Raw genomic sequence first — 21,395 nt, 5'->3', positions numbered from 1 at the left:
ATTTTTAAGTATACTTTTACCATGAAAAAGGGAGAAAAGTCACTATATCCCACCTGAATGGCTAAAAGGGAAGAGCTAAACAGTATCAAATGTTGTCAAGGATGTGGAACAACCAGGACTTTAATACATTCCTGGTGGGAATTATTATTTCCACAGTCATTTTGCAAGGAAAATAGCTTGGCAGTATAATCAGAAGGTGAACACATGCATATATTCAATTCCATTCCTCTGTATATGCCAAACAGAAGTATATGTATATTTTTACCAACAGATCTGTATATAACTGTTCATAATAGCACTATTTTTAATAGCGCAAAACTGATAATAACTTAAATCAATAACAGGATAAGTTGTAGTATCATCACACAGTGGAATACTGTATAGCCATGAAAATAAATGGACGATCGCCAGGAAAGTCATGCACAAACCTCATAAATATAATGTTAAGGGAAAGAAACCAGAGTCAAAGAGTACATACTATGTGATTCCACTATGTAAAGTTGAAAAGCCAACACCATTCATCTGTGGTGTTGGAAGCTAGGGTAGTGGTTACCTTTGAGTGACTGCAAGGGGGCACTTCCAGAGGTGCAGCGATGCTCTGATTCTTTGCCAGGTGGTAGTTTCGTGGGGTTGCTTATCTTGTGAAATGTCATCGAGTGGTATGATTACGATGGCACACTTTCCTGCATGAATGTTATAAAATGACCATTGAACAACCTAGGGGTTGGGAACCTCCCCGCCCCCAGGTGAAAATCTGTATATAACTTTACAGTTGACCCTCTGAATCCGCAGTTCCACATCTGCGGGTGCAACCAACCATAGGTTGTGTAGTACTGTAGTATGTATTTAGTAAAACAAAAATTCAAGTTTTACTGGACACGAGCAGTTCAACCTCGTGTTGTTTAAGGGTCAACTGCACTTCAGAATAAAATGTTAAGAAACAAGGAGGCAGGACATGATCTCAAAGCCAAGGATAGATCTTTCAAAAACTAATTTAGTTTTATGAAAAGCAATATATTTGTTCTTGTTTTTCCCTTGAACCAGTGTATATTGCATTATGGCAGGGTCCTGGGACTGTGAAAGTGTCAGAGGGAAAAGAAAAGAGGGGTGACGTGAGCATCAGCTGAAGCTGTGGGGAGCAGGCTAGCTCTCCAGGGAAGATACTTCTCAGCAGCTCCTTGCTGCTGCACTCACAGTTCACCTGCAAAGTGTATCATGTACATGCATGTGCATATCCAGAAAGATGTTTCCCAACCTTTAACAGGCCGTGGCATGTGCAGAAAATGACAACGTTGGAATGGCACACACTGGGGTACCAGATGGGGCTCCTGGCAGCCAAAGCCAAGTGGCCTGGTCCTCCAGGTGCTCCCAGGATGAGGGGTATCAACCTCAGCACACCTGTGGGATAATGTCCTCTTAGAGAGAGTGTGGGAAGCCATGGGCCTCCATTATCCGTTTCACGTTCTCCGAACTGGCAAAGGGGGAGAGTCTAGGCTTCCCTTGGCCTTCTGCTCCTGGAGAAACCAACTCTGCACATGCCTCACGCTGGGGTACAGGTCCCATTTGCAGTAATGAAGATCATGGGGTTCAGGGGAGTTGTGCAGCATTCTGGGTCCCTCCTCTATGCTGTGGCCTTACTTCTATTTCTCGCCTCATTTCCCACCGAACACCCCACTCTGTCTCCAGAGCACATTACACCCTAGGCACACTGCACTTGTCTGTCATCTGTGAACATCTCCCAAGCCCTTCTCTCTCTCCATCACACCATTCCCTCTGCCAGAGCACTCAGCCTGCCATCCCTGTGCTAAGCCCTCCACTTCTCTGTGCAGCCTCTTTCTATACACTGAGGCCACTACCACACTGTGATTTGTGTTACAAGCGTGTGTGTGTGTGTGTGTGTGTGTGTGTGTGAACATCCTCATGGTCCCTGATTTCCTATCTTGCCCACAGTAGGTGCTCAACAGTTATTTCTCAAAGGACTTCCATGCTGCAGAGGGACCCTGGCACTAACTCCACCCCTGTTCTTGGGGGTCACTCATTGTCCCCTTGGGTCCGGATCCCCAGCCTCTCAGGGACCTTTCAGCCATTTCAAACTCTGCCACTCCACGGCCAGGGGCCTGGAGCCATGCCGCCTGGATGAGACACATCCTCATTGCCCAGACCCCCTCACCTCCCCTAGCTCACACCTTTGGGGTTGGCATTAGACTAATTGTGGTGTGACACAGGGAAAGGGTCACGGTGACTCAGCTTCAGTGCCGACTCCCCTCGTTCAAGCGCCAACCTGCAGTACCAGCATGTGGCCACAAGGGGCTCTCTGGAGCGACCCTTTGCCCAGGGGAGGAGGGCGCTGTGGGAAGTACTGCCCGGATAGACAAGGAACTGCTCAGGGGTTCTGCCCCTCTCCAAGTGCTGAAGCCACACTGCCCGCCTTGGCTGCCTTATCCTGGTGTTTTACCCTTAGCTGTCTAGCAGCTGTTGTTTTCTCTCTTAACACATTACTCCTTGCTTTCCCGTGAGCCTCTCTTCTGGCCACCCACTCTACTACTGACCAACAGCTGCCACAGGGGCAAGTCACCTCCACTTTTGTCAGTTCCACTTCCTTTAGATAAGGGCCAGACCTACACTATGAGCTCCCCGTCTTTCAGGATGTGGGCTGGAAAATTGTCCTGTTCCATCTCTTCAACACCTCCCGACTCCGCCCCCTTTTGTCTCCCCAGTGCCACCCAGGTTCGGGGCTCCCCGACTCTGCCAGGATTAATGCAGTGGCTTCCTGGGGGACCCCGTGTCTCCAGACAGTCCCCTGCCCATCAACTCTCCAGCCTGGAGCCAGAGAGATCTTACTCCCATCAGATGCTGGCCTTCAGTGGTTCCCCAAGTCCCAGACACTCAAATAGTACCCCAGGCTCCCCAAGACCCAGCTGCCTGATTCTCCAGCCTCACGTCCCTCCTCTCTTGCCCTCCAACCAGTAGTACTGAAATAACTTGTAGTTGCTCAACACACCGTGGTGTTTCAAGCCTTTGTACTTTGCACACACTCTTTCCTGTGGCCTGATGATATCCCACCCCTCACCCACCTTTACCCTTGCTCCTCATACTTCATCACCTGGCTGAGCCCTATTCATCCTTAAAAGTGCCAATTTCCCTGTGAAGCCTTCCCTAACCCATAACTCCTTCCCATGCCCCAGAAGCCCTCCTCTGAATAGATCCAGTCCCCAAGCACACGTCTCTCATTGTATTTGTCACTCAGAGTTGTGATCATTACTCGTGGTGTCCTGTCTCCTCCACCATCTGTGTACCTCTGTGCGGGACCGGGGTGGCACACTGTCTGAAAGTTGTTGCACTGAGGTAGCTCCCTCTCTGCAACATCACCTCCCACCTTGAGCAAGTCCTTTAAATGCTCTGAACTTCCGTTTGCTTATCTGCAAAATGGAAAGACGTGAGAATCGGAAGGGGGCACACACATTCAAGAACTTTATAAACAGCTAAGGGCAATGCACATGTTTGTTTGATTTTTTTTAATAAATTTATTTTTGGCTATATTGGGTCTTGGTTGCTGCACGTGGCTTTCTGTAGTTGCGGCGAGCGAGGGCTACTCTTTGTTGCGGTGCACAGGCTTCTCTTGTTTGGTGGCTTGTGGAGCACGGGCTCTAGGCGTACGGGCTTCAGTAGTTGTGGCGCACAGGCTCAGTAGTTGTGGCACACGGGCTTAGTTACTCCGTGGCATGTGGGATCTTCCTGGACCAGGGCTGGAACCCGTGTCCCGTGCATTGGCAGGCGGATTCTTAACCACTGTGCCACCACAGAAGTCCCTATGCATGTATTTTTAATGCATTTTCTTCCTTCAGACTAGTGTTTACCTGCACTTGCCTGTGGGGAAATCATAAGATCAAAGGAATGTGATGTGATCCTTTTGTAATTTCTCCACCTTGGGTCCAAGGAAAAGCTGGTGGAGAGTAAAGCATTAATTGTGTCTCCCTGCAGCTCCTAGTCTTCTCGGAAGCTCTGGGTTACTTCTGGGGTCAGGAACCTTGTTTGGCCAGGGGAAACGGTGCATATGTGTAGGTCTTGGGCTGGCTCCCTTTCTCATCAGTGCTCCCCACCAAGTGCCCACCATTCCGTCCACCAACAGAAGAGACCTCTCCCTACCCTCCCGTGATGAGGTCTGTGGAAGTCACAAACTGGAGGTCCAATCAACAAGGATCCTCTGACCTAACAAGTAATCTCCCTTGTGTGAGGTTTAAGGATTTGGTTTTGGAGCCCCAAGAAGAAAAAAGTTCCTGCAGATTTGGTGTGGAGAAACCCTTCTGAGCAGGGCATTCAAAAGTTGAATTTGTGGCTGGAGGAGGACTGGATGCTGGACGTTCCAGGAGTGAACGCTGGAATTCCAGGTGGGAGCCTGTTTCTGGCTGCAGCCCGGGTCATGCCAGAGGCTAGAGGTAGAAGCCTGGGAGCCAGACACAGCTCAAGGGTGGACTGGATGCTCTCGAGATAAGGCCAGCTAAGAGCTGTGAGCTCACTGAAGTTGGAAAACCGGCTCCCAGCCCCCACCCCTCCCTCCCCTCAATCTAGTAAAATTGATGCTCATCTCTGTAGTTTTGGAACATGATGGTAAGAATGGTGGTGCCTTGGGTTCTTGTGCTGGTCCTATCTCAGGCTTGTTTGCTTGCTTCCTTCGCATACTACAGACAGGGCTTTGCATAAAGAAGTGGGCTGGTGGATCACTGTTCTGCAAAGATCCCATTGTGCGACTGGAGCAGGTTACCTTCTCTGAGCCTCAGTGTTCTCATCTGTAAAATAGGCATATCGTTCCTTCTTTTCCTAATAACCAAACAAGTGTTCTTGTACTTTACCTTAAATAAATGTAATTTAAAGATGCCAAGCTTTTCTGACATCACTTTTGTGCATAAATAAAAGTGAGAAAAAGAGAAAGGCATTGGCAATAACTTCATCACAACTGCCACGGTGATTGTTGGACCATCCTGATTTCGGAGTTAGTAAAATGTGAAAACTACAACACCTGTGTACCTACCATCTTGCTTAAGAGACAGAACAATTCCCAGCAGCACTAACAGCCTTGTGTCAACCTCCTTGATCTAGCCTTTCCACCCTACAGAAAACTGTCTTCAGTTTTGTGTTTACTCTTCCCTCATTTTTAGCTACTGTTTTTTTTAAACATGTACCCTATGCAATCCATTGTTTGAGCTTGTTTCACAATGGTTCTGTGAGTGGAACTGTATCCCATTCTTTTGATGTTTTTAAAAATGATGAGAAGTTGATCTATGCTAATGTGTGTATCTCATTTATTTTTCACTATTGAATATTCCACTCTCTTCTTATCCTGCTGTATTAATTGTGCTGATGGAAATTTGGGCTGTTTCCCATGTTTTGCTGTTAAGTTATTTTTGCTATAAACATTCTCAGAGTTGTTTCTTAGAACATGTGTGTTTCTCCAGGGTATATACCTGGGCAGGGTTCGGCTCAGCCTAGATGAGGTGCTTGGAGTTCTGATTGCTAGCTCATACTGCCACCCTTATTTCTGTCCACTGAATAGCCCGAGGAGCCTTGGGTCCTGTTCTTGCTTTGTTTACAGACCTTCAGGGGGAATAAGCGTTTATAAAAAGAATAGGGGGATAGTGAAGGAGAGCTTCCCAGACCATAGTCTGACTTTGTGCCATGGCCCTGGGGGGCAAAGCCAGAAAGGAGTGGAAGCCAGATGGAGCAGTGCTGTTGGCGCTGAGCATGTGTGTGAGGTGGGGCTGCCCTTGCCTGGACACTGGGTCTCAGACTGTGGCAGAATCCACTGTGAGGCTTGGAAGACCTGCCGTAGGGCCGCCTGTGTGACGCAGGAGTATCGCAGCTCCCTTTTCTGCAAGTGAGGCCAAGGGAGAGAAGAGCCAGGGACCCGCCTTAACCGCGCTGCCTGTCGTGATCAAAGACAGCCATGAGTGGGGACTCTCTGCTCCCGTATCACACGGCCCGGAGCAGCACCTGGGTGGACCTGTTCAACACCACCACAGGGAAGCTGCAGCAGCCACTGTGAATTCCTTCTTGACAGCAGTTTTCAGTAAGACAAATAGAGAAGCTTCTGTGGTTAGAGCCACCATGAGAACTCAGAAGGATCCTCATTGGACAAACCTGGCCTCCTCTGAGGTTTTTTCTCAGGCAAATCCATGAAAACACTTTACTCCACGGAGAAACTGCTTGAACACAACCAAAGAATATGGGATGCGGAAGAGAGGAAAAGCTTGGTATGGGTTTGGGTTTCAGGGTTTCTTCAAAGCCCATGGGAGAAATTCAGATAAAGATGGAAATAGCATTTTAGCTCCTGGCAGAAAGTGGAAGTTTCAACTCCAGAACCCCTGTCCTGGGCCAGAACCCTTTACAGCTCTTTATTCTGAAGTAGGCGTCAGGCCAGATCTCAGGGAAAGGCCAGGGGACAGGATGAGGGTGGGAGACAGGAGGGAGTGTGGGCTGTCCATGCCCTGCCACTGTGACATCACAACCCCAGCAGGTGGTGGCCCAAGGAAAAGACCTTGTCAAACCAGGTGTCTGACTCTGGCAGATCCCATCCAAGTTTATTCTTTCAGAGCCCCAGTTTCCCTCTCTGTCGAACGTGAAACTAGATGAACTAAGCAAATTGATGGTAAATACTTATTAATCCTTTCTTTTTAAAGTATGGAAACATAAACTTGGTTACAGAAAACAAAACTATTTTTAATGCATTTGTTAAGAGAACTCACAGTTCCACTGATGATTTACATGCATTTCTCAGATCAATTTTTCTTGCCATTGCCACTTCCCCCTTCCTTCCTCTCTAATTCGTTGTTGTCCATTGGCAGCTTTAAAACTGTCTTAAGTTTCACAACGGCTGATTGGTGGCTCATCCAGAAGGTAAATGCAAGGAAATTCATCCCCCTCCACCAAGACAAGGAAAATAGATTATCTCCTGAAAGAAGTGGTAAACGGTACTTCCCCCAGATGCTCTGTGCAGGTTAGGAACTGCCCCTGATATGTAGTTAAAGCAGCAAAATTAGGATGCCTGTGTCACAGGTGATAGTTTAAAGGAACTATACGTGAGTTCAAAGGAGCAGGCATGCTTCATGTGCATGAACATTCAAGGAAGCGAGGATCTCTCTGAAAAATGGCATTGGTGGCAGGGTAGCCAGTTTTTATTCCCAGCCTGTGAGTGTTACTTATGTGCACAGGGAAAGAGCAAGGGACCCTGGTTCTCTTCCAGACCTAAGGAATCATATGCTCTGGAGATTCCAGAAAATTAGGTGGACTGTTTTCTTTGAATTATCACACCTATGCTGTCTAAAGTTATACTCTCTCTTCCTCCCCATCCTCACTGCCATTCTTTTCCAAATTTGAAATACCTATTTGCAACAATGAGACACAAACTTGGACCTTATAAGAGATGTAATTCAAGTGAACATGAGGAGTTCTGTGACAGATTGTAAGGTTCAAGTTGAGCAACAGGTGTACATTTTAGGCTTTTGTATATTCAGAGAAACTGGTAGTTGAGGTATTCCGATTTTATATCAAAATTCTATCTTTTTTAATAAATTTATTTTATTTTATTTTTGGCTGTGTTGGGTCTTTGTTGCTCTGCACAGGCTTTCTCTAGTTGCGGCGAGCGGGGGCTACCCTTCGTTGTGGTGCGCAGGCTTCTCCTTGCACTGGCTTCTCTTGTTGCGGAGCATGGGCTCTAGGCACACAGGCTTCAGTAGTTGTGGCACACTGGCTCAGTAGTTGTGGCGCACGGGCTTAGTTGCTCCATGGCATGTGGGATCTTCCCGGACCAGGGCTCGAACCTGTGTCCCCTACGTTGGCAGGCGGATTCTTAACCACTGCACCACCAGGGAAGCCCCCAAAATCCTATCTTAATATCAAACAATCTAAAGGATATGCTTGCTGTTGTGTCCTAGGGTTTGTCAATGAGAAATTGAGCATCAGAAACCAGAGACTGAGGAACAGGATTGGAAGTCAAAAATCCCACCTAGTGGCACCCCAGAGAACAAAGAACAACACCTGCAGAATATTTTAAAGCTCGAGACCACCCCCTACAGCACCATCTCCAAAGGAGAGGGGAGGGAAATGGTTAGATCTCAACAAACAACCAATTTAAAAGAACACAAACCAGCACAAACTTAAGTTCACCATGTCTTGGTTCCAATATTTATTATATTGACAGTTTAGGAATACTAGGATAAATAAGTAATATCTTCTTTTACAGAAAATTGTAATGATACTACTGAGTAGGATTAAACACTCTGAGGATTTCACAGAAACGTCAGAATTTAAACTGACAGTAGCCAGAGTCCTCGTGGCCAGTGTGAGTGACTGTCTCACAGCTATAAATGCTCTGGGCCCGATTTCTACAAACATCTGCATGACAGAAACAATGCCATTAACATCTAATAATGCTAAAGCCTAGGCATCACCTGGCTTCAAATGCGTCTCCACTGATTGTGGTTTTCAACCGCAAGAAAAGGAAAATGGAATATTCTTTGGCTCTTCCGGCCTAGAAAAAATTCCTGACCTAAGTCACTGAGCAGAGAATGCTAACCCTTTGGAAGCTGGGCTCTGTTTCTGCTTTCTTCCTGTGACATTATAACTGAGTTGCAACAGAGGACCTGCGTTAATGCTTGGGTGCCAAGGGGAAGAGGCCTTTTCTGTTGGCACAAAACTGCAGTCAGTCCAGGCTGGCACAATTCTGTTCTCCTGGAGCTGACAAGCTCTTCTGGCCACCTGAATACTTTGCAGGACACTGCACGTGCTGATATGATAGCCACCCCCAAATTCTCAGAAACCAGATCTGAGGAAAGTCATGAGAAAGTCACAGTGGTGTTGTGTGGCGCAAACATCAGAAGAGCACAACGCCTAGTTTTGAAACGAACGCCTTGCACACGGTAATTCCTGTACAGAACAGCATATTTGCTAGAAAGCACAACCCTAGCCATCGCACAGCTTCACAAAATGCCATTCTCACTCCACGTCCCCTACAAGTGACAGTGGCAGCGGCAGCAGAGGAGGTGGCCCCACCCCACCCACCCAAGGTACAGATGCTTCTTCTGCATGAATCCTAATGGTGGGAGGCCTAGTTTTTGCAGAATCCAGATGAAAGACAGGCAGGACCCTAACCAGGGGCCACCTGGAGAATCCAAGGAAGGCCAAGATGTTAAGGCCTAAATTCTGGAGTTGAAGAAAAAGATGCCCTTGTTGCCCTGGTCCAGAGTCCACTCGGGGGTAGAGTGGAAAGGTCCGGCTGAGTCACCGAGGGCCCTCCCGCCTTGATGGTTCTTTGCTGCTGGGATTCAAGAGGTGCACAGGAAGTCAGATCTCCAATGGCTTCAGGGTTTCAGATGTAAAAGGAGGATTCGATGAGGACTCCGCAGTTGCCCCATACCACGGCTGCTTAGCTCTGCAATGTTCCCTCTTTTATCTGTTGGATAAAAAGGTTTCTCTCATCTTCTGGAGTCCTCCCATTCTGAGCCCGGACAATGCATGTAGGCCGGTGCAGGTTGAGCATGTATATCAAATGCTGCTTCTCATTCTTGAGCTCCTCAATTTGGGCCTTCAGTTCGGCATTCACACTCTCCAGCTTCTCTGACTCCTGGGGGACAAGGAGCAGAGGGATTAGGAAGGGAAGCCACGGGCCAGTGAGGAACGGGGTGGCCTGCTGGTGGCCCCTGGGTGGCAAGGGGTAACAGCTGGGACACGTCGGGGCTCATCAAGCTGGGAATGGCCGCTGGCTCCCTGCTACAGTGCCCCACAAAGCTGGGACAGCAGCATTAGGTTTGGGAGAATCCAGAGCCTGGAGAAGCCTTTGAACTTGGAGGCTCCTTCAGAGATGCCTTGAGTTTCCACTCAAGGTTGAGGCAGGTTGTGACCCTAATAGTAATGAAACAGCAATAGAAGCAATGGCAAAAAGGTCTCCTTTGCACAAGTACAACAGCCCATGGGCAGGTCTTCTGGACCCAAAAGGGCCTTGGGGACTGGAAGGCAATCCAGACTCATGGTGCTTAGTCTTCTGTGAGTCACTGATTTCACTGGGAAGCTCATCTCCCCAGAAAGAATGTATAGCAATAAACAAAATGTCTTAATTTTCACTGACCCCCTGAAGCAATTGACAGAACCCTTGGGGACCTGTGAAACCTGGGTGAAGACTCTGCCCTGGCCTGTCTACACTTGGGAGAGGGGACACAGCCACTGGAAAGACTGCATCACGGCCTGCTCCAGCTGCCCGCAGATGCCATTGCCACTGGTGCTTCTCCCTTCTGGAAGGGGAGCCGGCTGAATGCAGCTGGGAGCACAGACTATTGGATGCACCAAAGAGAAGGGCTGCAGAGTTAAGAACAAGAGAGGAATGCACAGAAAGTGTAACCTCTGCCTGTAGATTAAGGAAATAGCTTGTTTGAAGAGATTAATTAAAGGCTTTTCACAGTGAGCCAAATGAGAGGTGGCAGCTTCCTTTTCTGAGGAAAATGGGCGAGTGAAGCCTCTTTCACTGGACTGACGTATCCTGTATCTGGAGGCTTCTGGACGTGTATGGACCGGCCGAGGGGGAATATGGGCACCAGATGATCTTGTGGTTTTTAATTCACACACCTGCTTCTTACACATCCAGAGTCACATTCATTGTGCTAACAGCTTTGCTACTTCATCGTTCTGAAACTGGCATTTCTGCTACCAGCTACAATGCCCTTCCTGGGAAAGCACTTCTGGGTGGGGGCTTTCAAACTCCCCTTCCTCACGTGACGTGAGGTTGGCTGGGAACAGGTGTGAACAAGAGGAGGGAGCGAGGCACACAGGCACTCACTTTCTGCAGGCACTCTGTCTTCTCCTTCTTCTTGTTTCGGCACTTGGCAGCTGCAATCTTATTTCTTTCCCGTCGCCTCTTTTTCCTTTCATCTTCTTCAGGGGCTACCTGTAAAATTCAAGAGGCACAAGCTTAATGGGAGGTTAGAAATTCAATCCACCTCAAATACACTGCCTTTTATTTCCAGCTAAAACTGACAAACTGGGGCAGCCCTAAAGAATTTGGGAGAAGTAAAGCCCTAGACTTTTGCATGCAACCTCTACACACACACACACACACACACACACACACACACACACACACACACACACACACACACACACACACACTCAAGAATGAATAATGAAAAATCAAAGAACAGTTAAAATTATATTGGCAATATTAGTAAATAAAATTGATTTTACTTTTAAAAAGCATTTGGATTTTAAAATAGGAGTTTGATATTCAAAGTGATAACTATTGGTTATCAACTAGAGCAAGAAACAGATTTTGTTCAGTAAATATGTCCTTTCCCCTAGAACCAGGAATGACCTCAGGAATATCACCTTGCCACCCATTCCCTCTGCCTCTTCTTCGATTCATCTCTGTCTTCACTTGACATCATCATAGAACCTCCTTCCTAAATTCAGGAGAAGCCCGTGCAGCTCCTGGAGAAGAGGAACCCAAGCCTATTCCCCAACCAAAGTGGCGTTATCAGCCCATGGCTTGGTGCCACCTGTGGGTGTAGAACTAGAACCATCCATTGATTCATCCAACAAGTTGATATTGATCTCTTCCTCTGTGCCTCACCCTGAGCCAGCCCTGCAATCCTCAGAGAACAAAACCCTGTCCTGCTTTACCATCTGGTCCTTTGTGAAGTTCACTCTGATCCTGACTTTGCCTAAGGACTGATGGGGAACCAGCAAAGTCCGGCTGCTGGACTTGGCTCAGAGACCAGAGTCCAGCGGGAGTGAAGCACTCACAGTGAGCAGAATGGGTGATGGTTTAGGCCACTAATGTCAGAACTTTGTCATGTCACTTGTCACTGCTCCAGACAGCAGGAAAGACCATGGGAGCCTCACCGCAAATCAAAGAGATCCTGGGACGCCACGATCACCTCACCTGTGACTTTGGATTAGATGACACTGACTTAAGGTTGGGCTGAGATGGAGGCTTTACAACGTAGGGAAACAAAGCCCAAGGGGGAAATACGATGAGAGGCATTTCTACCTTTTATGTCTTGGATCCCAGAACCACATAGGCAGACATTGGGTTTAGACTAAACTACCTTTGAATCTCACCTTCACTGCCTATTAGCTGTGAGACCTTGTGCAAGTTACTATGCTCTTTTGAGCCTCAGTTTCCTCATTTGCAAAATGGGATCAATAATCTTACCTACCCAATAGGGTTGTGATGAGGGTCAAATTAGTTAATATATGTAAAACCCTCTGCACAGGGTTTAGGTGCTATGGAAGCTTTAGTTATTATCATCATTAACCTCATCATCAATGTCTTCATTAAGAATTCAGCAAGTCTAGAATTTCCTTTGCAACTAACTCTACAGATATTTTTGGATAGGGGGGAGGATTCAAAGTATTCTCATAAAAGGAAGTACTTGAAAGTAGAGCAAATCTCAGAGTCACAAACTGTCGCTGGAAAAGCCTTTCTAAAGGCCATTTAGATCAATCCCTCACTTTATTGATTTGCAAATGAGGCACAGAGTGGCCAAAAGTAATGTGCCAAGGGAGGCCCAGGGATCACCAGCTCATGGTCAGCAGACCAGTAGGCTACAACACTGGATGTAAAACCCAGGCCTGTGGCTCCCGGTCCTGTGTCCTCTCTTGGCTACAGCTGCCTCATTCCACCATGCTGCATTCCCAGAGGTGCCTGGGATCTGGGGAGGAGGCTCACGCTGCCCAGATACACAGGATGCCCGTGGGCTTCACAGGCTCAGTGCCTTAAGTTGAGAATTACAGCCACCAAGGAGACCAGAATTCAGCTAGGTCATTTGGTGCATTCTCTTCCCAGTAGAAAAATCTACTTGTTAAACTGACCTAAGATCAGAAGGTCACTTGATGAACAAAAAATCACACTACATGAGTTGGATGACTTTAAGACTGCTTCCATGAAGCTGGCTGCCTGCTTCTTGCTCTGGAGAACCCTCCAAATATCCCTCCAAAATGCTTTCCTTCCTTCCATGGCACCACTACTTCCACTGCATCCTGTAATTTCAAGATTTAATTAAAAAATTTTTTTTAATTTTTTCCTTGAGTGTCCCGTGTTCCCACCCTGCACTTTCCAGTATTGGACTGGGCACCAGTGACTTGCCCTGAGGTTAACTGGGGTACAGCCAATGCCCCTAATGCTGCCTTAAGGATATAGCATCATATAGTAGTCCTGCCTACCATTCACTGAATGCTAACACTCAGCCAGGCCCTCTGCTAGACCCTTAACAAATGCCATCTCATTTAACCCTTAGATCAGTTCTATACTGGAGTCATTATTTACACACACACCCCCTTTCATAGAATCATAAAGATTCCTAACCAACTTCCTTTAAAACTCAGTCATTTTCTGGCCAGGTCCACTACCTCTTGCCTAAAGGCAGTGATCATGCCAGTTAAGTGAGCTTGAAACACTCCCATCTTTCATCCATGAGTGGGAGGCCGACAAAACAGCTGAGACCTCAGCTCTGAAGTCCTCGAACCACCACAGCATTGCCAGCAAGCACCTCCCAAACTTCTCACCCTGCCTGTTACTCCAGGTGTCTTATAAAAGGCTGCCGAGTGGAGAACAGCACAAGCGTCAGAGACAGAAGTGAACTTGGAGCAGAACCTGTACCGAGGCTGTGAGCATGGCCGACTGGTCCTTGCTCCACGGCCTGGCCACCTGGGTTCTCGTAGTGATGAAAACAATCACCACACTCTCTGCTTCTTCAGAACAACTGGACACAGAAGGTGATCTCATCCAGACTGTCTCATGGCTTTCAATATCATCCATATGCTGATGGCTTCCAACTCTATCTCTGGCCCCGACTCTCCTCTCAGCTCCAGACCCACGTATCCAACTGCCTCCTTCCCACCTCCACTGGGGCATTGAACAGGATGGACGCCTGCTCTTGTCCCGCCCAATGTCCTGCAGTCCCAACCTCAGCAGCAAATAGGCTCTCCGTCTTTACTGCTGGTCAGGCCAGAAATTTTGGAGTCACCATTGACTCCTATTTGGAGTCATACCTGATGTATGACTCTGGGAAATCAGCTGTACCATCAAGACAGATCCAAAAGCTGGCAACTTCTCAGCACCTCAAGGCCCTCATCCCGATGCAGACCCTCTCGTGTCGGTACCCTGCTTCTGCCCTCGCTCGTACTGCCCATTCTCGACTCGACAGCCAGGGTAATCATTTAGGAATATTAGGTTAGACCATGTCGCTCCTCTGCTCAGAAACCCTCCCAGGGGCTCCCCACCTCACTCTGAGTACACAACGTGTCTTTACAATAGCCTACAACACCCAGTGTGATCTGGCCTCCACCCGTAAGCTCAGCGCCTGCCTCACTCCCCACCCCACAAGCGACCCCAGCCACTTGGCCCTCCTTTGCTACTGGTCCTGTGCACTCAGCACCTCCCTCCCTCAGTGCCCTTATTCTTGATCTTTTGCCAGATACCCATATGGACCTTATCCACCCCTCCTTCGAGTCTCTGCTCAAAGGCCATTCTATCAGTGAAGCCTCCCCTGAACTCCTGGTTTAAAACAGTAACCCCACTCCTACCCCACTCCCCTGTCCCCCTTTGCTGCTTTATTTTTCTCCTTTGCTTGTCTCTCTTTTATGGATTTACTTATCTTGTGTGTTGTCTGTCTCCTCCCAGTGGAAGGTAAGCTCCCTGTGAGGGCAGTGATTTTGTTTTATTCATGGCCAAAGCCCCCTGCCTAGAGCATGCCTGGTGCATGGTAGGTGTGCAATAAGTAAGTGCAGAAAGAAAGGGCACCCCTGGGAGAACCTACCTCGGCTTTGGTGACTGACATCTCGAGGGGTCTGCCACTGACGGTGACTGACTCCAGCGCCGAGGACATCCGGTGGCAGAGGTGCTTGCTCTGGATGGCGAACCTCAGCTCTTCCTTGACAAAGGGTGTCAGGTTAGCAAAATCCTCAAACACCAGTGACCCAGGAGGGGACAGGCAGGGGACGATGGCAGAGGCACTGACTTCCGAGGCAGAGACCTGGCCTGGGTGTTGAAGCATCATTTTGCTGAAAGACACATCAAAACCCAGACTACTTCAGGGATTTGGGGGCATGGGATCAAGGACCCCCCGCACTTGCGACCTCCAATACCTGAGCCCCACTCTCAGAAGAAGGTCCCATTAGCCCTCGGCCTTCTGCTTTGTTTTCATTTCACACCATCCTCATCTTGAGTAAAACAGGTTCTTAAAATACACAGCTCAGTGATGTGGATAAAATGCCTAGTTGAAGTTTATAAGGGGTGACGTTTCAGGCTATTCTGAATTCACAAGAGCTATTAGTATTGGCTGGTGTGCATATATGCAAATGTAGCCTCAAACAGTCCTGAAAGAGGAAGAGCGTTAAAAAAAAAAATCAGTGAGACTATTATGTAACCCCATTTGCAGTCTCCTTTTCAAAAAAAAAAAAAAAAAACTTGGAAGGTATCTGAAATCAAGTTAAATCTATCAGTGAGTGGAAGTAAAAGCAAGGAGTGGGGGACCTTTGAATTTAGCAAATATATCTCTGAAGCTTCCCCCTTGGGAAGTTGGATCCAAGTCATTGAGAATAAGGACAGTAACTGTAGCAGGTGCATTTCTTCGCCCCAGTTTGGCTGGGGTGTGGGAATTCAGGTCACAAGGGACTAAAGTAGCCCTTTCTTAAGGTAAAGGTTGGTGAAGCAAAAGACCTCAGAGTAAAGAAAAGTGAGGAGCTCAGAATTTGGACCTCCTTTGGGGAGTGCTGTTCAGCCCTGTGATGTTTGGAAGGGCTTGGGCTGGGCTCAGAGGGGGCCTGGGACTGGCTCTGGCACTAAGGAGTGGTGTGACCCGAGCTCTCTGAGTCTCAGCCTTTATGTGACAAATGTCTGGGAGCTCCTACAGCACCGGGATGGAGTCTCCGCTGTTGCTCTTTCCAGACCCTGACCCAGCCCCTGGCACCGTCTTCTCCCAATGCCTGCTGACTGCTGGAGACTATCCAACTGCATACATGAAATGAGGAAGGGGCGGTTAAATCAAATGGCCTCTGAGGTCCCATCTACCCCCTATCATTCTACAGCCCAGGGAAGACAAAGGGACAAAAAAAAAAAAAGCAAGCAAGAAAGGGCAGAAATAGTAATGGTTCCATGGTTCCAGTTTGGAATAGCCTTCCATAAATCTCTTCCTGCTGTATACTCCCTCCAGCAGTGGCCATCCCCCCTCATCCCTGCTTTCAGTTCTCCAGGGGCGATGAGTGTGGGGATTCTCAGGGCAGGCGGTCCCCTTGGAGCATCCCTCTCAATCTGGGGACCTGAGGTCATTAGCTAAATCCAGACAGACAAGAAGCCCTTTGGCAAGTCGCTAACATTTTACAAGTGCCTCCTTCATTCCAGAAACCTTATGTGCCTTATCTCACTTAATCTTCATGAGAACCCAGTTAGGTCCTAGTCCCATTTTACGGATGAAGTAACTAAAATTTAGACAAGCTAAATAATTTGCCCAAAGTCATAGAGTTAGTACGAGGCAGCATGAGGATTTGGAATTAAGTTTTACCCCAGAACTCATGCCCTAAATTTACAGAACATAGAACAGTATTCTACATTGTAAAAGCAAACAAAACGCCAGAGCAAACTTTTCTTGAGGGTTGGGAGTAGGCATGGGGATGGGTGAGGGTCCTGGAACTGAAGTGATGGAGGGGAGACTAAGCAAAGAGCCGTGGGGAAAATGTGAATTCTGTATTGAATTCCTGAGCTTTCTCTGCCTGGGTGCACACTCAGACTGCTGCCTGCATTCAGGGAGTATGTGTTACTGAATCTTTTATCCAGGAATTCCCAGTCTGGGGTCAGAACATCAAGATTTGAAGCTCACTTCCTTATGCGTCATCATCTTACCTCCCAGAGCCTTCTCTCTCCTCTGTAAAAGAAGTCTAAAAACAATCACCCTATTTTCCCAGAGTTGTGCAAGGCATGGAAGAACTAATACCTGAATATGCCCTGGAAAATATAATGCAACTAGGAAATATGTTATTATTGGGCCTCCCAGAGATCTGTCCAGCCCAGGACTGGCTCTCCAACAGATGCTCTGTGGGGTCCAGGTGGGTGGGTGGTTGGTCACTGTCTTTGATCTCAAACACTTCTGAATACAAAACCCTGACCTCTACATCCCCCTTAAGATCCAAGATACACTGATGGTGGCAAGAATTCCAGGCCAATGAACACCACCATTGTTGACTATTCAGAGAAACCCAGGAAATGTATGTGATTCTCTTCCCAAAGCCCAATGTCCTGAGTCAGAACTGATATTCTTCTATCAGTTGAATCCTGTAATCTTAGGATGTGGGGAGGAGACTTTTCTCATAAACTCTGAGAAACCAGCTCTCCAAAGCCAGAGGCTTAAGATTCTCCCATGCAATTGTGTTTTCCCTCCCTTTCCAACATTATTAAAAACCCAGTAGTTCAGGGATGGATTTCAGAGCTACCACTGGGCTGGCCTTTGTCTGAAGGGCTGCATGGCTCCCTTCTGCACAGGCAGTTTGAATTCCACCACAGTTGAGCGTAGTTCCATTTCACCTCCCAAGTTTATTAATGAGCTTTCAGGGCTTGGGGTCTGCTGTGTGGGATTTTTTCCCCCTTCTTAGTGTAAAGTCAGCAGTCCTGATGAAAGAAACTGAAGAATGCCAGTGGTATGGAATGTTTTTATGAAAAGCATTGGGTGGGCTTACTTGAGGATGGAAACAGGTTGTAAAAATGTTTAAAAGCCTTTCAGAAAGTAAAGCAGTTGTAACTGTAACGATTTGGGTTTTTCCTGCACTCAGCTGAAGTTCAGTTTCTTGAGATACTTTCTAGTTATGTGCTGCCTCATTCTCTTAAAATGTGATCAGCCTACACTCAGGCTGTGCCCCTACAAGAAAAATGAAGTTAAACCTTCAGTTTTTCAGAAGGTTGAGACCCTTGAACATCCCCCTTTGAAGAAAAAATTTTAGAGGATTTTCTGAGCTGACTTTCTGTACTGACCTTAAAATTGTCCAGACTTACTACAAAGAACCTGCATTTTGCTTCTGCTTCATTATCTCTAATCAGAAATCGTGTCATATAATCGGTAGTTTCATCATTTTCAAGAAAGTGAAACTTTACTCATCTATTTCTTTAACTGGAAATTCAGCTCCCAGATTTTATTTCCTAGTAGCTGCTACTACCTTGAATTTTCACTTTTAATTTTCATTTCTTTCCACTAAGCACTGCTCATAAAACATCTTATAGTAGGTAGCCAGTTCTTTCACTAACTTCCTGTCTTGGTCTTTCTCCTAGCCCACTGGAAGTGGGTATATAGACACTGCAGTTGTAGGTGTAAGGCTAGACATCAGGACAGAGATGACGCTTGCAGGCCTATCACTACCACTCACACGCTGAGCACCCGCTGGCATGCTTTCTGGACCTCAGTCACCTCATGTGTAAAATGAGACCAATACCGCCTGCCCCAGTTCCCTCCCAGGGCTGTCAGGAAGATCATATGAGATATGTGAAGGTGGATTTACACACATCCTGGGTAGCCATTATTACTGTGATTCCACTTTCCCCATTTCAGGGGGGACTCATAATGTTGCTGTCAATGAAGCTGAGCCCCATTAATCATGAATTAACTGGAACCCTCAAGAAATTCAGGTCAGTCACAGGCAGCTTCTTTTGCACTTTGACCTCCGGGCTCTTGGTGCACCAGATCAATTCCACCCCACTATTTGCTGGCCCCAGCTTGTCCCCACTGGTCTTAAGTACTAGAGAAATGACCAGGCCTCACACGTGAAACCATTTCCGGTTCCTGTCGTGTCCTGGCTGTGTACTTCCTCCTCCCCAAGCCGAGTAACACTTGGAACTACTGACCCTGTCCCATGCCCAGCCCATTTGAAAAGGGAAGAAATCATGAGCTCTATCCAATGGGATAGAACACCCAATATTAGAGTTGTCTAGGTCAGATCTTCATTTTGTAATTGAGTAAAATGGGGTCCAGGAAGGTAAAGTGACTTGCCCAAGACCATAAAGCTGGCGAGTGGCCCAGCCCAGGCCAAGCTGTTGACCATCCACCTGCTGCTCATTTTGCTTCATCACCAACAGAGATTCAACGTCGTGAGGATCAACCAATGAGGCAAATGGAGAACAGAGCCATTGGCCAGGTAGATGAAGGGTCAATAGTCCTAGGAACCTGTACCCACCACAGAGGAGCCTTTGATAGGACTAAGACAGGGAGGGAGTGTAGAAGAAAGGGGACAATGGGGAGAAAAGACCAAGATGGGGAGAGAGAATGGTGGGGTTAAGATAGGAAGGATCTGGAGGCTCCAATAGCTGCCACAGGTGCTGGGTACTGTATATTAGTCACACTGTGTGCCTCGGGTGCTGCCTGCGGTGTTACCTCTGAAACCACCCAGACAATAATAACTGCAAAACCCACCCCCACCTCAGTCTTCATCCAGGATATCCTCAAAGCAGTAGCATTATTCTACAACAAATGCTACATGCAAAACAGGGGGACAGTCATACCAATTTCTCCTTCATTTAAAGTTAAGAGACAGAGGCCCCAAGCATGTGATCGTCACCCACACTGAAACAGGTGCATTAAGAGAGCACCCAGATTTTCTAGCACCTAATTTTTTTTTTCTGGCTCCATCAAGGGATTAGCAGCTCCTTTATTTGTAAGAAAGCATGTGCGATTTGGAAATGGAATTAGGAAAAAGAAAATGGTTAGAAGGAAAGGAAGTGATTCGATCAGATGAAAAGAGGGTGGGGGGAGCAGAGAAGGAGAACCATTCCAGTGGAAAGAACGTGGGGAAGGGAAGAGATGCCCCACAAAGAAGTCCCTTTTCCCCCACTACCTCGGAGGCCGGCCAGTGACGTCCAAGCCCCCTCATTCAAGTCACTCAAGTCCCCTCATCGGTCCCTTGTCTTTCAATTACACCCCCTTAGAATCTGAAAACATTCGTCCAGACAGGACCGTAATGGTTGTCCAGTCCAACCACCACCTCGTGCCCGCAAACAGGCAGAGGGGCCAGGAGTGTCTATATGAGCACATTTCCCAGCTGGGGATATTGAGTGAGGCCCAGGACATCAAGTGCAGTGTAAGCTCTCAGGGTCCTGGCCCCTAGACCACAGAGCCGGTCTCTCAATTATCTGAACTGGCTTCGCACTCTCGCTTCCCCCCCCCCCCCCACGGTGGGTCTCCCCGGATGGAAAGCAGAGAAATCCGCGAAACGCCAGAGGAAGAGCTAGAGCTTGAGTCACAGGTCCTAGAGAAAAGCGTGTGAGAAACTTGGGACAGGAAGTCTCCGGCCCAGAAACTCGGCATCTGTGCCGGGAGCCTCTCCGCCTTCTGCCCTAGGGCAGCCACATGAGCGCGCACCACCTCTGTAAACTTACCCAACTAACTTTCGCTCCGGGCTACCGGCGCTGTCCTGCCTCCCGGCGCTCCGGGGCGGGCAGGGCGACCCCCAGCGGCCGCGCGCGCGACCCCGGCTCGCCCGCTCCTTCCCCATTCATTCCGTTCCGCCCCTGGGGCAGCCCTTCCGCGAGCCCCGGCCTCCGCGCCTCTGAGGAAGGCTGGGCTCGCAAGTGGCAGTGCCCGCGCACCGAGCAAGGGATGGAGCTGGTCGGCGAGCCCGATAGGCTCGGACACCCTGAGCACCCACCACCCGTCGACCGCTCCCAGGGGGTAAGTAAACGCGAGGGAGGAGAGGAGCTGTGCTCCGACGCCAGTGGAGGAGCGGGAGCCCGACCTCTCGGTTGCCAGGAACATTTCGCGCCCCAGGTCAAAAGAGAAAGTTCTTTGCGATAAAGTTTCTAAAGCGCCGAGAAGCAGTGGTGGCTGGGAGAAGTTCAGCCAGAGTTCTTTCGAAACCAGAGGCTGGGGCAAGTGTCGGGGGTGGGCGCAGGGGTCGGCGACTGGTTACCAGAGGGGCGCAAAGAGAATGAAAGCGAGCCACCCTTGCCGCGCTCACTCGGCTTCCAACGCTCACCTCCTGGCTCCACTCGGGGCGCCCAGGGTCCGGAGGGCGGGCGGGGTCGGGGTGGGGTCGGGCTGTTTGTGGGGCCGGCGGGCGAGCACAGAGGGCGCACAGCCGGCGCGCAGGCTGGCGGGTCCGCTGGAGCGGCGGCGCGGAGAGAGCGCTGTGCAGTGCGCGCCTCGCTGCGTGCGACTGTGGCTGGGAGCGCGTTGCATCACCCCTTTTATAGCCCTCGGGCTGGCGGCGCGCCCTTCTCCGGGTTACCAGTCCCAGGCTGACGTAATGCTATTAATAGCTTCCTCCGAGAACCAGCCGAACTAGGCTGGGCGAAAGCCGGGGTGGGGTGGGGGGCGGGGAGGAGGGGCCAAAGAGGAGGAGGGAAAAAGAGGGACCGGTGATGCAAGCTCCGGGAGGAG

The 21,395-nt window shown here is 48.6% G+C and overlaps 1 protein-coding gene across 2 annotated transcripts; it reads right to left on the bottom strand.

Moving 5' to 3' along the window:
- Nucleotides 1-8,164: 8,164 nt before the first annotated feature.
- ATF3 (activating transcription factor 3) lies at nt 8,165-21,163 on the bottom strand. 2 transcript variants are annotated; one of them, XM_060090941.1, is made up of 4 exons: nt 20,992-21,163; nt 14,802-15,045; nt 10,823-10,930; nt 8,165-9,616 (listed from the first exon to the last, which is right to left on the bottom strand). In XM_060090941.1, exons 2-4 carry the CDS (start codon nt 15,039-15,041, stop codon nt 9,419-9,421), a joined length of 546 nt encoding a protein of 181 aa, XP_059946924.1. In that variant the 5' UTR covers nt 15,042-15,045; nt 20,992-21,163; the 3' UTR covers nt 8,165-9,418. The 2 variants fall into 2 exon arrangements, with proteins under 2 accessions (XP_059946924.1, XP_059946923.1); XM_060090940.1 differs by lacking the exon at nt 20,992-21,163 and adding an exon at nt 20,396-20,840.
- Between the last annotated feature and the right edge of the window lie 232 nt (nt 21,164-21,395).

The sequence above is a fragment of the Mesoplodon densirostris genome, chromosome 2, assembly GCF_025265405.1.
Source record: "Mesoplodon densirostris isolate mMesDen1 chromosome 2, mMesDen1 primary haplotype, whole genome shotgun sequence".
In the NCBI taxonomy this organism is placed as follows: domain Eukaryota; kingdom Metazoa; phylum Chordata; class Mammalia; order Artiodactyla; family Ziphiidae; genus Mesoplodon; species Mesoplodon densirostris.
The sequence above is the reverse complement of the archived record's forward strand: the minus strand, read 5'-3'. Positions and strand labels throughout refer to the sequence as shown.